Source organism: Lissotriton vulgaris, unplaced genomic scaffold (genome assembly GCF_964263255.1).
Source record: "Lissotriton vulgaris unplaced genomic scaffold, aLisVul1.2 SCAFFOLD_2649, whole genome shotgun sequence".
Lineage (NCBI taxonomy): Eukaryota > Metazoa > Chordata > Amphibia > Caudata > Salamandridae > Lissotriton > Lissotriton vulgaris.
Genome location: NW_028242319.1, coordinates 61,588 through 74,914, shown reverse-complemented (window position 1 = coordinate 74,914; position 13,327 = coordinate 61,588). Strand labels below are relative to the sequence as shown.

The window sequence follows — 13,327 nt, the reverse complement described above, 5'->3', positions numbered from 1 at the left end:
CTTCTCCTATTTGGCAATAATCCCGCCTTATGGGGACCCTCTCATTGGCCTGCTCAAATGGGCACCCCTCCTAACCCTTCGAAAACAGCTCGCAACTTGGGGATAATTTTTGATGACCAGTTGTCCATGAGGCAACATGCCGTTAGAGTCTCTTGCATTTGTATAACCATTCTCAAATGGTTGAAAAAAATTACATGGATGCTTCCTTTGGACACCCAGAAAACCGTACTTCAGGCGCTAATAACATCTCGCCTGGACTATGGTAATGTTCTTTTTCTGGGAGCGGGCAAAGAGGTAATCCGTAAATTACAAACAGTCCAGAACATGGCAGTCCGTCTGCAGTGTAAACTACCCTACAAGTCCTCCACGTCCCTGTACCGCCGTAGCCTCCACTGGCTATGCATTGACAGTCGCTGTAAATTTAAGGCTCTCTTTCTTGTACATAAAATTAATACTGGCAAGGCCCCTCAATATCTGAGATCTTTAATTCTACCATACCTTCCCTCCCGCACTCTTCGTTCATCCAATCAACACAAACTCCAGATTCCTAGGACGAGGAGAGCCAGAAAGGGTGGTCGATCTTTTGCTTTTCTGGCACCATCCCTGTGGAACTCTCTCCCTCTATCTATTCGGATTGAACCCAATTATCTAAAGTTCCGCAGAGATGTAAAGACTTGGCTATTCAATCAATAATCTTTGCGGCAGGCACACCTCCCTTGTTGGTTTAGCGCCGGGAAACCTCAGGGTAGCTGCGCGCTCTATAAAATTAAATATAAATAAATAAATAAATTTTAAAAAGTGCTGGACGAACTTACTGTAATACTCTGCCATCCCCAGGAAGGATCTCACTTCTTCTTTGCTATTGGGAGCCCTGGCATCGCAGATCGCCTTCACGTTCTCTCTTTTCGGCGTGATTCCGCATCCTCCTATCTCGTGCCCAAGGTATGTGGCTGATGTCATTCCCAGCTGACATTTCTCCCATTCTGCTGTCAAGCCATTCTTTTGTAGTACTCTCAGCACCTTATTTAATTTCTTGTCATGGTCTTCCTGGTCCATCCCCATCACCAAAATGTCATCCTGAAAGTACTGGATGCCCTCAATGTCCTTGAACAGGCGGTGCATTAGCTTTTGGAACACCGCTGCGGCCGAGGCGAGACCAAAGGGCATCCTGCGAAATTGATAGCATCCAAACGGCGTTATGAAGGATGTTAGCTTCCGGCTCGTTGGGTGCAGGTCTATTTGGTGATAGGCGGATGTGAGGTCAATGGTGGAGAACCACTTCACTCCTCTTGTTTTTGCCAGCATTTCCTCAATGCGAGGTAGTGGGAATTTCTCCACAATCAGGCACTTATTCAGTTCTCGAAGGTCCACACACAGACGCACCCTGCCATTGGGTTTTCTTGCCACGACTATTGGCGCTAGGCACTCCGAACTGTCTATGGGTTCGATTATTCCTTGATCTTCCAGCCTGCGCAGTTCCTGTTGCACCGCTTCCTTTGCTGCTAGGGGAACATTCCTCACCTTGTGAGACACTGGATTGGAGTTTTCCTTGAGCAGGATTTTGTGTGTGAACTTCTCCAGTTTGCCGACCTTCCATCTGAACACCTTCGGGAAGTCCTTTTTCCTCTTCTCCAGGTCCGGCCAGCACTCCTGGTCTGCCATCAACACTTGTATGTCTCCTCCCGGGTCCAGTTTTATTCCCAGGTCACATTGATCCACCCATCCTAACACTGACTGACCCTTCTCCGCTACGTACAGCTTGCACTCCGCTGTTCTTCCTCTGAATTCGAACGTTAGAGTCCTATACCACACCATGGGGATGGGCGTGCTTGTGTACGACACTGGCCTTATGTCCGGAGGTTTTAGTCTGGGTCCTAGGCTGGGCTCGAACTCTTCCTCCCACACAGATCTTTGGACTATAGTGTACGGGAATCCTGAGTCAATTACAATCTTGATCTTCACTCCTCCTATTAGCATGTCGCATTGTGGTTTACGGGAACGCTTGCTGTCTATTCCCAACACTTGCTCTTCTATGCACAACACTAGGTCATCTTCCTCCAGTTCATCCTCTTCTCCTTCTGGTTGGTCTTGTGCTACATACCTCACCACAGGTCTCTTTACCTTCCTGCGACACACCTTTTCATAGTGACCTATTAGGCCACAGAACATGCATTTCGCCCTGAACGCAGGGCAGCGTTTATCTTGAGCTGAGTGCATCGGGCTTCCGCACCTGTAGCACGCGATCTTGCTTTCTGTTGCCTTTTTTCCTGTCTGTCCAGGTTTTCCAGCCCATCTGTTCGCTCCTTTGCTTTCTCCAGGCGCCGTTCTGTTTCTTCCTGAGGGTTCCGAGTCTTCTACTCTGTTCACCATGGTCCTCTGGGCGGTCTCTCTTTTTCCTGCTTCGGTACATCGTTTCGACAACTCTGCTTTCTTTACCATCGCTATGACCTCCTCCAGCGTCGCTTCCCCGTGTGCCCACAATTTATCTTGTACCGTCTTATTGGTCGTGTGCATAACAATTTGATCTTTTATGAAGTCGTCCTGGAGGGCCCCGTACTTGCACATGATCGCCAACCTTCTCAAAGCTGCGACGTAGTCGTCTATGGACTATGCTTCATGCTTCCTTTGCTGCAAGTTGTATCGATCAATGGAGACACACACAGCTGAACGGTAGTGATTGTCCAGGTCTTCTATGGCATGCTTAAAGACGTCCACGTAGGCTTGTAGTCTGGCCGTGGGCACTAAGTTGGTGAATACTCCTATCCCTTCTGGGCCTAGTTTGTGCAAGAGTAACCTCTTCCTCCTCGCAGTGGGGAAGGGCTCCCCATTTTCATCTTCCAGGGCCTCAAGGTAGTTTTTGAAATATTCCCTCCAGTCTTCCCATTTCATCTGAGGTTCACCTGGTTTGGGCAAGAACGGGATCGGCACTGAGAGTGATGACGCCTGTGTGCTCATTCTGGCCTGCTCTTCCGGTTCTGCTCCCTGGCCTCTTGGGCTTCCTGGCGCACTAGCGCTTCTGTTTGCTGCCGGATTCGGTCAGGGTTCTCCTGCTCCCCCTTCCCTGTGGTCATCTAGTTCCGCCAGGGCCTCTGCCGGGCAATATCAACCCCCTTCTGTGCTTCTCCGCCTGGTCGCCGCAGCTTCCAGCCCCGGTGCACGTGGTGGGTGCCCTTGCTTCTTCGCGCTTCTGCCGCGCTCTCCCTGCGACTTTCCAGCCTTCCTGGACTTTTTTTCCAGAGCTTTCCCCCTTCCAATAGGGCCTATGTGGAGTTGTTCCCCTTGGCTTGTGCTGCTCCACGGTTTCTTCCGGTTTTTTTTTTGTTGATGTAGTGCACTGTGGGTAATCCCACTCCTCGTCGCCACTGTGATGTTAGTTATAACCTTCACGGAATGAGGAGGCAGACTCGGGAGGTAGAGGAAAGGGTTTCTTTTATTAATTATCATGAATCGCGGGAGAGCGCCGAGCGTCTTCTTTTCTCGGCGCTCGCGGTCATTCTGCTCATGCGCGCTCGCTCGGGACAGGGTGTCTTTGCGCGTTGCGTCATCACGCAACGTGCAAAGACTGGCGCGCAACTCCACATACAGTAACAGTTGGTAAACTTTAAAAACTGTAGATTCGGTATATAGTTGCCTGGACGAATAGTCCTAGCTCCCTCTGTGGGAGCTGGTGTGTATCCACGCGTGGAGCGCTCAATGCGCAATGTAATTAGCAAGGCTCGCTGACCTGGACTACAGACCCCAGTTAGGGGCGTGAACAGGCACACTGTTGCGGGGTAGAGAAAATCAGCTCGAAGGTGAAATACTGATCAGTCTTAGGGGCGCCTCACTCCAAGAACACACGGGGCTTTGTGAAGAGGCGGTCGGCCAGCCTTGCTGAGCCAATCGCTGCCTTTTGAACGCGATCAGAGCAGCTTGATTAGCTCGTGCGCGCCAAGAGAGAAGCCTCAGAAGAGGCATGTGAGTGCCTCTAGCGGTCGTAAGACTGCGGCACTCAGCCCGACATACCTTTGACAGGAGAGTGCCCCTGCGGGGCCTCACACCGCGTAGAAACGAGGGTGACCTGGAGATTACCTTAAGGCAACCTTAGCAGTAAAGATGCATAACAAAAAACATAAATACAATAAACAACACTAAATAACAGTAAAGTACGGTACACTGGCCCTTCACTTCATTGACAACTGCGAGGAGCAGCGAAGAAAGAGGAGGAGGCATCATGTACAGAGGACTATAAAAGGGATGAATGCACACTGATTGAATGAACTGTGATAAACTTTTCTCCCAAAGTGTTCATGGGATTTGTACCTTGAGAATGTTTCACATAGCTGCTGTTAAAATAAAGCCAAGAAAGAAAAGCATAATCCTCGCCTCTGGTCCTGACATAGAATTAAAAACAAATAGTAAAGTTACCACAACAAGTTACACAGAGGTCTACGTTTACCCTTTGTGGATTAGGCCCTACATCTTAGAATCCATTTTCTTGTTTCTGATTTGACTAACTTTATGCATTTTTTTTAAAGATTTCTACATTATTGTGGTGCCTGTGATTACAAAATAGGATGTCATTCACTAATTTTCATATTTGTGTATACAATATGTTTATAGACCTATAAAATGCATGGTTTCAGGGCAAGCTTGTTAGATACATATTGATGTAAAATATTGTAGCCAATACCACAAGAAGATCTGACCTACTGTAATGATCATCTAGGTCCACTATGTTGATTTCCGTTTAAAAGGGAAATTAAGGTGATATCTTGACCTCTTACTCGCTGGAATTTTCATTTCTCCAAGACTGAGCCTTCCTCTTCACCATTCTCCTTTTGTAATTTCCCATCGTCACTCCCCTCAGCACCCATGGGGACATCCATCGTTCCATTTGATTTGAGGCCAGGCATCATATAGAAGTCTAGGTGATTCACAGTCAAGAGGGTTGGACTAATTTTTTTTTAAAGAAAAAGAAATAGTATGTGCTTGGTAGATGAGCGAATAATTTATTTTGATAGGTGTTTCCGGTCTTGGGTGAGATGGACCTGATTGTGTAAGAACAGTGATGAGAACCAATGTAGTGGTAATAAAAGTATTTTAGATTAATCTCTTTAGGTTTTCCTTACTAGTGCATCTTTTCATGTAACAGCACATGCGCATCATGCCAAGCAAAATGTGCATCTAACAAACACCCTATGTTTCAGTATTTCTGCTTTATAAGTAACTGTTTCTTTTTCTTTCTAGGTGATTTATTTGGAAGATGCTGTGTCTTCATTCATACAAATTCGTGGCTCTATCCCTTTGTTTTGGGAGCAGCCAGGCTTGCAAGTAAGTAAACGATTACTTTGCCTTTTGTTAGAAGTGAAATTGGTGTTTGTTTATTTGATCAATAATGTGAAAGACGGTCACCCTCACTGCACGTGGCCCAAATCCCATTTTTCTCAATCTCTTTCCTTGGTTGGAAGCTTGGTCTATATTAACGCATGTGTGAATCGTGTTGTGCTTTATAAGCTGCACACAGTAGAGCAATTTCTCAAGATACCAAACATATTAATGTCACAAGCTCTGCCTCTACACACTTACCTAGATCAGAAAGCATAAAGCAAACGTTGATATGAGTAAATATGGGTCATTTTGAACAGTCTATTAGTGAGAACCAATGACGCACACTAATCTTTCCCTACTGATTCTTCTTCTTCCCGTGGAAATCATCCAATGGACACTTCAAACCTGATTTAGAGTTTGGCTTATGTGGACATCAGCCAAAAGTGAGCTGATTTGTGTTCCATCCTTTTTGGAGCAAATAGATATCCAAGCACTCTAAATATTGGGGACAGGAAGGACATCAGCTGCTTTTCAGCAGATGTGCAGAGTCCACGAAGCCTTTAATTTGCTGCCAAGTCCCTCGTACCCATCACTCTTACCTGTCATGGTCGGATTTGTCAAACAGTCCAACAACTTTGAAAGTACTCTCCCTTACTTAAATGTGACCTTGTACATTCATTGGAGATAATTACATTTTAATAATTTAAATCTGATGTTCCTAGACATTTAAATGATGATTTAATTTTCTTCAGTGTCCACTAGGGGCATTGTAGCTGAGGAGGAAAAATAACCAGTCCTGTACTCCTTGCCCAGTAAAAAAATAGAATGTTAGACTCTTGCACCATTTGTAGTATTTACTTCTAATATTCATGACCATTATTATTCAAAGTATGAGAGGTACAGTAGAGCAACATATGATCTCATGAATTTGCACACTAAAAACGACGAACCTTCCAAAAATTAGCAGATTTAGAGTGCTGGTGCAGAAATAGAACATGCTGATTAAACTGTGGAAAAAATGCTGAAAGAATGCTGCCTCTTGTTGCAAGATTATGGAAAAATGCATAGGCTCTTAAACTGTTTTCATTTAGGAACCAGGAGCTAATGTAGCTTGACTTGAATATGCAATACCAAATTGTGGCGTTTTAGATCTAAAATTAGTCGTGCAGCTGCATTCTGTCTGCTTTGCGGCCTACTGAAAAAATAGTGAGGAAAACCAATGGTGTGAATTTCCAGATTACAGGCGGGAAGTAATTGCAGCCTAGACTATGATTTTATGACAGTCTTGCAATGAAAAAAGTTGTATTTTCTTGCATGCTTACAGAAAAATGAAACGTGATTAAGTAAGCTTATTTTTTGAGTTTTCATTGAAAGATTATTAACAAAAATAAACTTGTGTCCTGACTATTCTCGGGAATTGATTTCTCACGTGTTTTAAATGTGCAATCAGCAGCTGAGCAATATAAAGGTAGAAGCTCCTACAACAAAAACGTTGGCCTTAGTTTATTTTCTTCATTGAAGCACATATCCATTCCCAAATATTATAGATCCCCTCCGTACACAGTACCTGGAGCCATTATCCCTGAACCTATGACGTTTCCGCGTTCTGGTAAGCCGTAAGGCCCTCTCTAGGATATACATACTTTCTCCACTACATGAGATATTCACTCTTCTGAATGGCTGATACTTGAGCTTTCGCTGATGGTGGGCTACAACATTCTTTCACAGTCTGTATAAGTCTTCTATATTGCAGGAACTGAGTCCCAGTGGTAGGCCGGTCTCTAAACAAGTTTCCCACTCTAATGAACTCTTCTCTTTTCTATTGTGAGGTGCCCGTTTCCTTCAAGGCCGTAAGGAAGTGGCAATGCACCTACGGTGATGCGTTATCTATGTATGTGCAGCCATCTTCCAACATCTATTGTGCACTTTTCCAGGCATGGGTGATGACGGTTATTTCCTTGGCCAATTTTGGGTCTCTTTGTGGCCCCTTACCCATCCAATGATTAATAGAGATAGGTGCCATTCTGTCAGCTGCTAAGACCTTCTAAAAGTACCCTGAGATGGGCCCCATTGTTCAACATATTGTAGGCACTTAGCCTAGTAATATTATTTATAATCCAACATTATCCCCTTGTTACAGTGATTTTCCAGCCCATTAAGAGGTGATAACAGTTTTCATTCAGAACAAGATGTTCTTCTGGCACCAGACTTCACTTTTTCAATTTACTCCCCATGCATCCCTGCTGCCCACACTGTATGTCCCTTTTATTCTCATCTTGTGGATAGTAATAATTTACCAACGGGTGTAAGTAATGCCCACTCTGCAGCCAGCATTTGTTGAATACAGTGCTTCATATTTGATTAGAAGACTAAACACCTCATGGTAGACTAGAGTTACGCATAGTGGACTAGAGTTATCTACTGAAGGTTAATTTATGACTAAATGATGCCTAGCTTATTTATGAATCACTCATTTTCTCCTACCCTTTATTGCATTGCTCAAGATTGCTGCAGCCCATATTAACTGATCGGCTAGAAGTTGGACAACAACTCTTGGAGCTGCTGCATCGCCTCAATAATTAGGACATTTTCTTTCCATGGTACTCTTATCTTGCAAATTGCAATATTTATACCTCGGTCCCAGATAATTTTAGCTCCAGAATGAGCTTCCACATATTCCTCAGTTGCCGAGGAGACTTAAACCATAAATGCTGAAAAATCCTAGTTACAGAATGACTGGTGGTGTAGTATAACTGATTTTCTCATTGCATGCTCTTGTATTCTGAAGTCCTAAAAGAAGGACAAAATAGGATGACGGGGAGACACCAGCATGTGGTTTCTGGAATGGGTTGCAGCAAGATTAGGCAAGAGTAGTTAATCTTCTTTAATAAGATTGTGTCTTATTCACAGGATTTTATGTATTTTATAACCATATGCCTTTTTAGACTATTTATGTACGTTTTTTTTGTTTTTATATAGGATGCCAAACCTCAACTGTGCTATTCTAAGTGTGTTCTATATATTTTCCTTGTCTATGGATTGTATGCATGTTTTATGTATCTTTTATGGCTCGATTGAGCCGAAATAAAGATTAATTGAATTGAATAAGGTTGTGTAAGTTACTTCATTCAAGAACATATCCAGTTATAGTTACTGCCTCTGATAGACTTGGAAAATGGCTCAAGGTCAGCCACAACTGTAGAAAGTAGAACAAGTTGGAATTAAATTCAGCAAATAATTTGGTATTGGTTCTTGGTCACAAGCTCACTTGCCATCATTTAGATGTCCTATTTAATGAGGGACTGTCAGAGGAACCACTATTCCAGCAATGCTAAAGACTGGCTTTATCTGTGGTCAGTGGAACATCTCCATATTTGATGTGTTCACTGTGAGTGGGAGCTGTGGTTTCTTTGATGCTTTTCCTATTGTATTGTGCCAGAGCGCTCCATCTAGGCTTTCAGCAACTTCCTGTCAGCAATTTTCTAAATTTACAAGATGGTGTTGCTCAACTGCATCATGTGTAGGGCTTTTTAGGATCATTGTACATTTGACTTTGAAATATGCTGATTCTTTACTATCCATATGTTGGTACATTCTCCTAGAACATCCCTATTGACTGTTCGAAGATTTTAAAATATGTGCTGGAAGCTGATCTTTTTTCTGTTTTCTCGATATAAAGTCATGGAGCACTATTCCTCATATTGAGGCTTATGGAGGATAATCTCCCATTCAAAAGGGAACCTAAGTATTTCCTATCTCCAACATTCCTATACTGTCCACAGCATGTAAAGTAAGATAACCACCTTCTAGTGCTATGGGACCCGATGAATAGCTGATGAGTAGAAGCTATGCTTTTTAAATGTAATTAACATAACCCCGAGGGGGATTATCTGTACCAAAAAAGATTGGTCAATTGGCAAAAATTGTTTGCCTCTATGGGCGTCTGTGCCAGTGTAACAAACTCAATGCTCTTTCTTTATCATCATCCACACATTGTATCATATAAATGTGACATCCAGTTCATCCATTTTCTTATTCATATTCTGTATGGTTGCTGTCTGGGTAGCCTAGGCTACCTAAAACGTGCTGTACAAAGCCCACATCTTTTGAATGACTGTTCGGCCTTTTCACTAACCTCTAACTCTCCTTCAAATGATAAATACATTTCATTATTATACCTGTCGTAGTCACAATTTGAATCCTCATTAGAAACCAGAGAAGATTTCTTTATCAAGGGTAAAATCTATATTGCGCACTTCCTGCTAGAACTGGTAAAAGGTAATCAGTCCAATTGTCTGTCTTTATTTAATCTTTCTGACGGATACTTCTAACTGCTGATTCCTCATCTCATGAACATCCCAAGGTACCAGAAAGGATTGAGAGAATTTTCTCAGGAATGCTCCTCTGCGGCGGCATTTGGGGCCATGTGGCTTCCAGTGACTCCATAACACCCAGGAAATGTAGAGCAGGGCCACATGTAAGCCCCGCCCCTATGCACTGACGTCAGTTTCTTTTTTCCTAGGCCCTCCGAAGCGGATCCAGAGTTCTGCTCCCAAAATTGTCAGTTTTCTAAAATGTAATGCTCAGATGGTGTGCCAGGGATGATGTCTCACCGTAAAATGACCAGATTCAAGCTGCTTCGAGACTGCAGATAGCAGGTGCCTGTTACGGATCAACACAATATGTACCTTTGGTACTCAGGCTTCTGTCACAACTTGAAGTCTTTTGATAAATCACCCTCAAGCTCCCGATCTAGAAGCAAACCTATGTCATAAAATGTAAGAAGAGATCACGGTCGTAAATAGATTCATCTCCTTCTCCAAATCTCTAGGACGTTTTTAATCATTTTTAAGGAGTCCTGACCTTGTGTGAAGTCCTGTTCCCTCTCAAAGTCTTCCTATAAGTTGGAGTCGAATATGTACCATAAGTGCAAGAAGGCCAAGCATGACTGCACTCCCATCCTGCCACTCAAAGTTAGGTGAAAAGGAGTGTGGGTGTCAATCAAAGCATCATACTCCACAACAGTCTTCTGACTCCAGTACTGCAGTTGATCCTGGTGCACTCTTAATTCCTTGGGCCGTTGTTGACTCCACAGCAACCTGCAGCCTTCAAGGAGACCATGCTGCAGATTTGTCATTCCCTTTCAGCTCCCTTTTTTAGTGTCTTTAATCTCCACAGAGCTCTGAGGTACTCCTGTTGGATTTTCAGGCCCTCTCCGTGCCAACTGACACCATGGGACACTTGCATTCCAATGCCAGTTCATGCTTTTATTTTGGCTTTAAGGTCCACACTAGACCCTTCTATCCTGGAATGCTGCCAGTGGCCCAGTACCTGATTGTGCTATTGATATCTGCCCCTGTGCCATCATCGGCTCACTTCAGGCCTAGGTCACGCTATGAGATCACAAAGACTTAACTTGCTACCATACTCTAATCCTCAACTTCTGCCTTAGCGACAGTACTATCTGAGGCTGTAGGCCTTATTTGGATCTGACTGAAATAGTATGAGTTATGCAAAATGTTTCCTATGACATTTGTAATGACGTAGAGGTCGGCAATCTACTCACTCCTCACTGTACCGATGATGGACACTACCTTGATGAACAAAATGTCAGTGGCTAGATATATCCCCAGATACTAGGCTAGACAGTCCATGTGAACAACAAACGGAAGAAAGGACCTCTTTTGTAGTATTTGTTCAAAGGGCAGCTGAAGTGCTTGTTTTATAGTTGCAACTGTGAAAACTAAGGCAAACTTGTAAACTGACCCTTCCACCAGGCCCAACTTCTGAGCCTCAAATGCCTTTCGACAAAGCTCTTAATGGCAAACTCATGGCTACTTCATTCAAGTTGTGCTCAAGTACTCTGGTCAGTTGGCCTGTTGCCAGGCAACATAGGTCTGCCCCCGCTGACCCTGACTGTCTGACAAGGCAGCCTATGCCTGAAAAGCCTGATGGTACAAGCGTTTGAGTAAAGTCACTCCTAATGTCTTTCCTACCATTCCTCCGGATTGAGCGTCGAAACGTATTGATGCCTTCTAAAAGAGATTGTTCTCCTCAGTCCGTTTGGCCTCATGATCCTTTAATACTGTGTGCCTTCTGAGCAGGTGCACGTATGCTTTATTGGACATGGCCTCTAGACTACTCTACTAGCAGAAGTGTCTGGATGGTTAAATTTTTCTTAAGCATGTACCACAAAAGCAAATTGGATTTTATCTTTGTTTTAGAGCTGTCGTCGTTTCCTACCTATACAAATGAATCGGCCCTTTTTAGGCAGCTTTGCTTTGACTATGACTTTCAGTCCATCATTTCTTCCAGAAGTGGTTTAAACTCTGCATCTGTTGCAAAACTGTTATTTTTCAGGGAGCCACTAGTTGCAAAGTAATTTTAAAGCATTTTGTTCAGTTGTCTAAGGTGGGGAAGAGTTATTATCCATAAGCATGATCCTCCTGTATCAATTAATTTTTTGTTAGCATCCAGGAAGTCCAGTGGTGCCATGTGATACCTCCACTTATGCAGTTCATATGCCTTTCTGCCATTCAGGAGATCTTTCCTTGATAAATATACGGATAGCTCAGGCATCTGCTTTCCCTGTTGCAAGCCTTCCAACAATTTTAATCTTGTCTTCAAAAATGTGTCATCTTATCACAAATCCTGGATTGAAACACTATGAAGTCAATTGAAGGTGGACAAGTTCAGCGTTGACTTCTGGTACTATTTATCGTCATTGTGCTACTTTTGTGGCATGGTCTGCGGGCCTGTTATAGAGGAGACACTCTAAAAGGTAAGAGATGAACCACGGAGATGGAGAAGGACCTAATGAAGTCCTGTACAAAAAAGTAAAAGGAGTTTATGGCAGGAAGACCTGCGCAGCTCCAGGATATCTTCGGAGTACAGTGCAATTTACAAATTAACCCAACATGTAGCACATATAGCGCACAACATAACCTAAAACAACATGACGTAATGTAACATCTGTGCCCAATATCCATTGACGGGACATTCAGGCGAGGACAAGCTATTAACATTGGACATGTTAACAGAAGGTAATTTAAAGTCAGTATTCACACAGGATGTGACACTTGTACCCTTGAATCCAGCAATTCTGAAGTTGATAACAGTCAAAGGCGATAGCCACAATACACAAAGAACACGAACATAGTGCACAGCAGAAGTTAAGGGAACACTTTGTCAAACACAAGCATGCAAACAATGCACACAAAGGTTGGAGCTAAGGGCACAGGCACCAGTTATCGACTGTCAACAGAGAATCCACTGCAAGCAATGAAAGCTCGAGAAGCAGTGTTCACCCTTGTAACCAGTAAAGGATCGGGAAAGTGAACTGGACAACAGTGCTGGGTGCTGAAGCAGTGGTTCCACATCTATACAGTGCTCCCTAAAAGAAGAATATTTGGAGCAAAGACACGCTTTCTATTGTAAATTCCACGATTAGTTCTGTAATGAAAGGCAAGTCGTTACTATTGTGCACTAGGTAAGAGATCGGTCTGTGGATGTGCCAAGAGTTCGGGGAGCAAAGTGAAACCTTGAAAAGATCCCAAGTTGTGCCAAGCTCACTGAAGGTAAATCCTGGCCAGGTTTGCCTCTGCTGCTGAAGGTGTAAATCACAAGCTTTGTTTAGCTAAATTTTCAACATTTCTTTCCTTTCCTTTTCTCTTTGTTGAAGTTCGCTCTGCAGCGGGAATTGAAAGAGTCTAGTTCTTGAGGCCCACACGGTGTTCGGAAACCAGAGGTTGGGAAGATGTGCAGTCTAATTGCAATTGCTGTCACTCGAACATAATTGTTGTATACATTACATGTCTTGTTGACTTCATCTTTAACTGTTACATCATTTTGAACGGCTACATTTTTTTTTCTTGCATCAGAAACTGTGTGCAAGAAAAAACACTCTTAATGTATTAAAAAGAGCAGATATCAATATTTATTTTATTGAATGATGTGTAGGATGCCTGGAGCATTCATGTAAGTAACAGACATTGCTGACTAAGTCACTACTCAGCTC

At 43.3% G+C, this 13,327-nt stretch overlaps 1 protein-coding gene across 1 annotated transcript in view; it reads left to right on the top strand.

Moving 5' to 3' along the window:
- Window positions 1-13,327, top strand: part of LOC147668996 (polyphosphatidylinositol phosphatase SYNJ1-like) — a 287,979-nt gene that overhangs the window by 222,285 nt on the left and 52,367 nt on the right. The window contains exon 6 of the mRNA XM_086948301.1: window positions 5,230-5,313. Coding sequence (XP_086804427.1) covers window positions 5,230-5,313 — 84 coding nt within the window. The remainder of the gene's footprint in view (window positions 1-5,229; window positions 5,314-13,327) is intronic.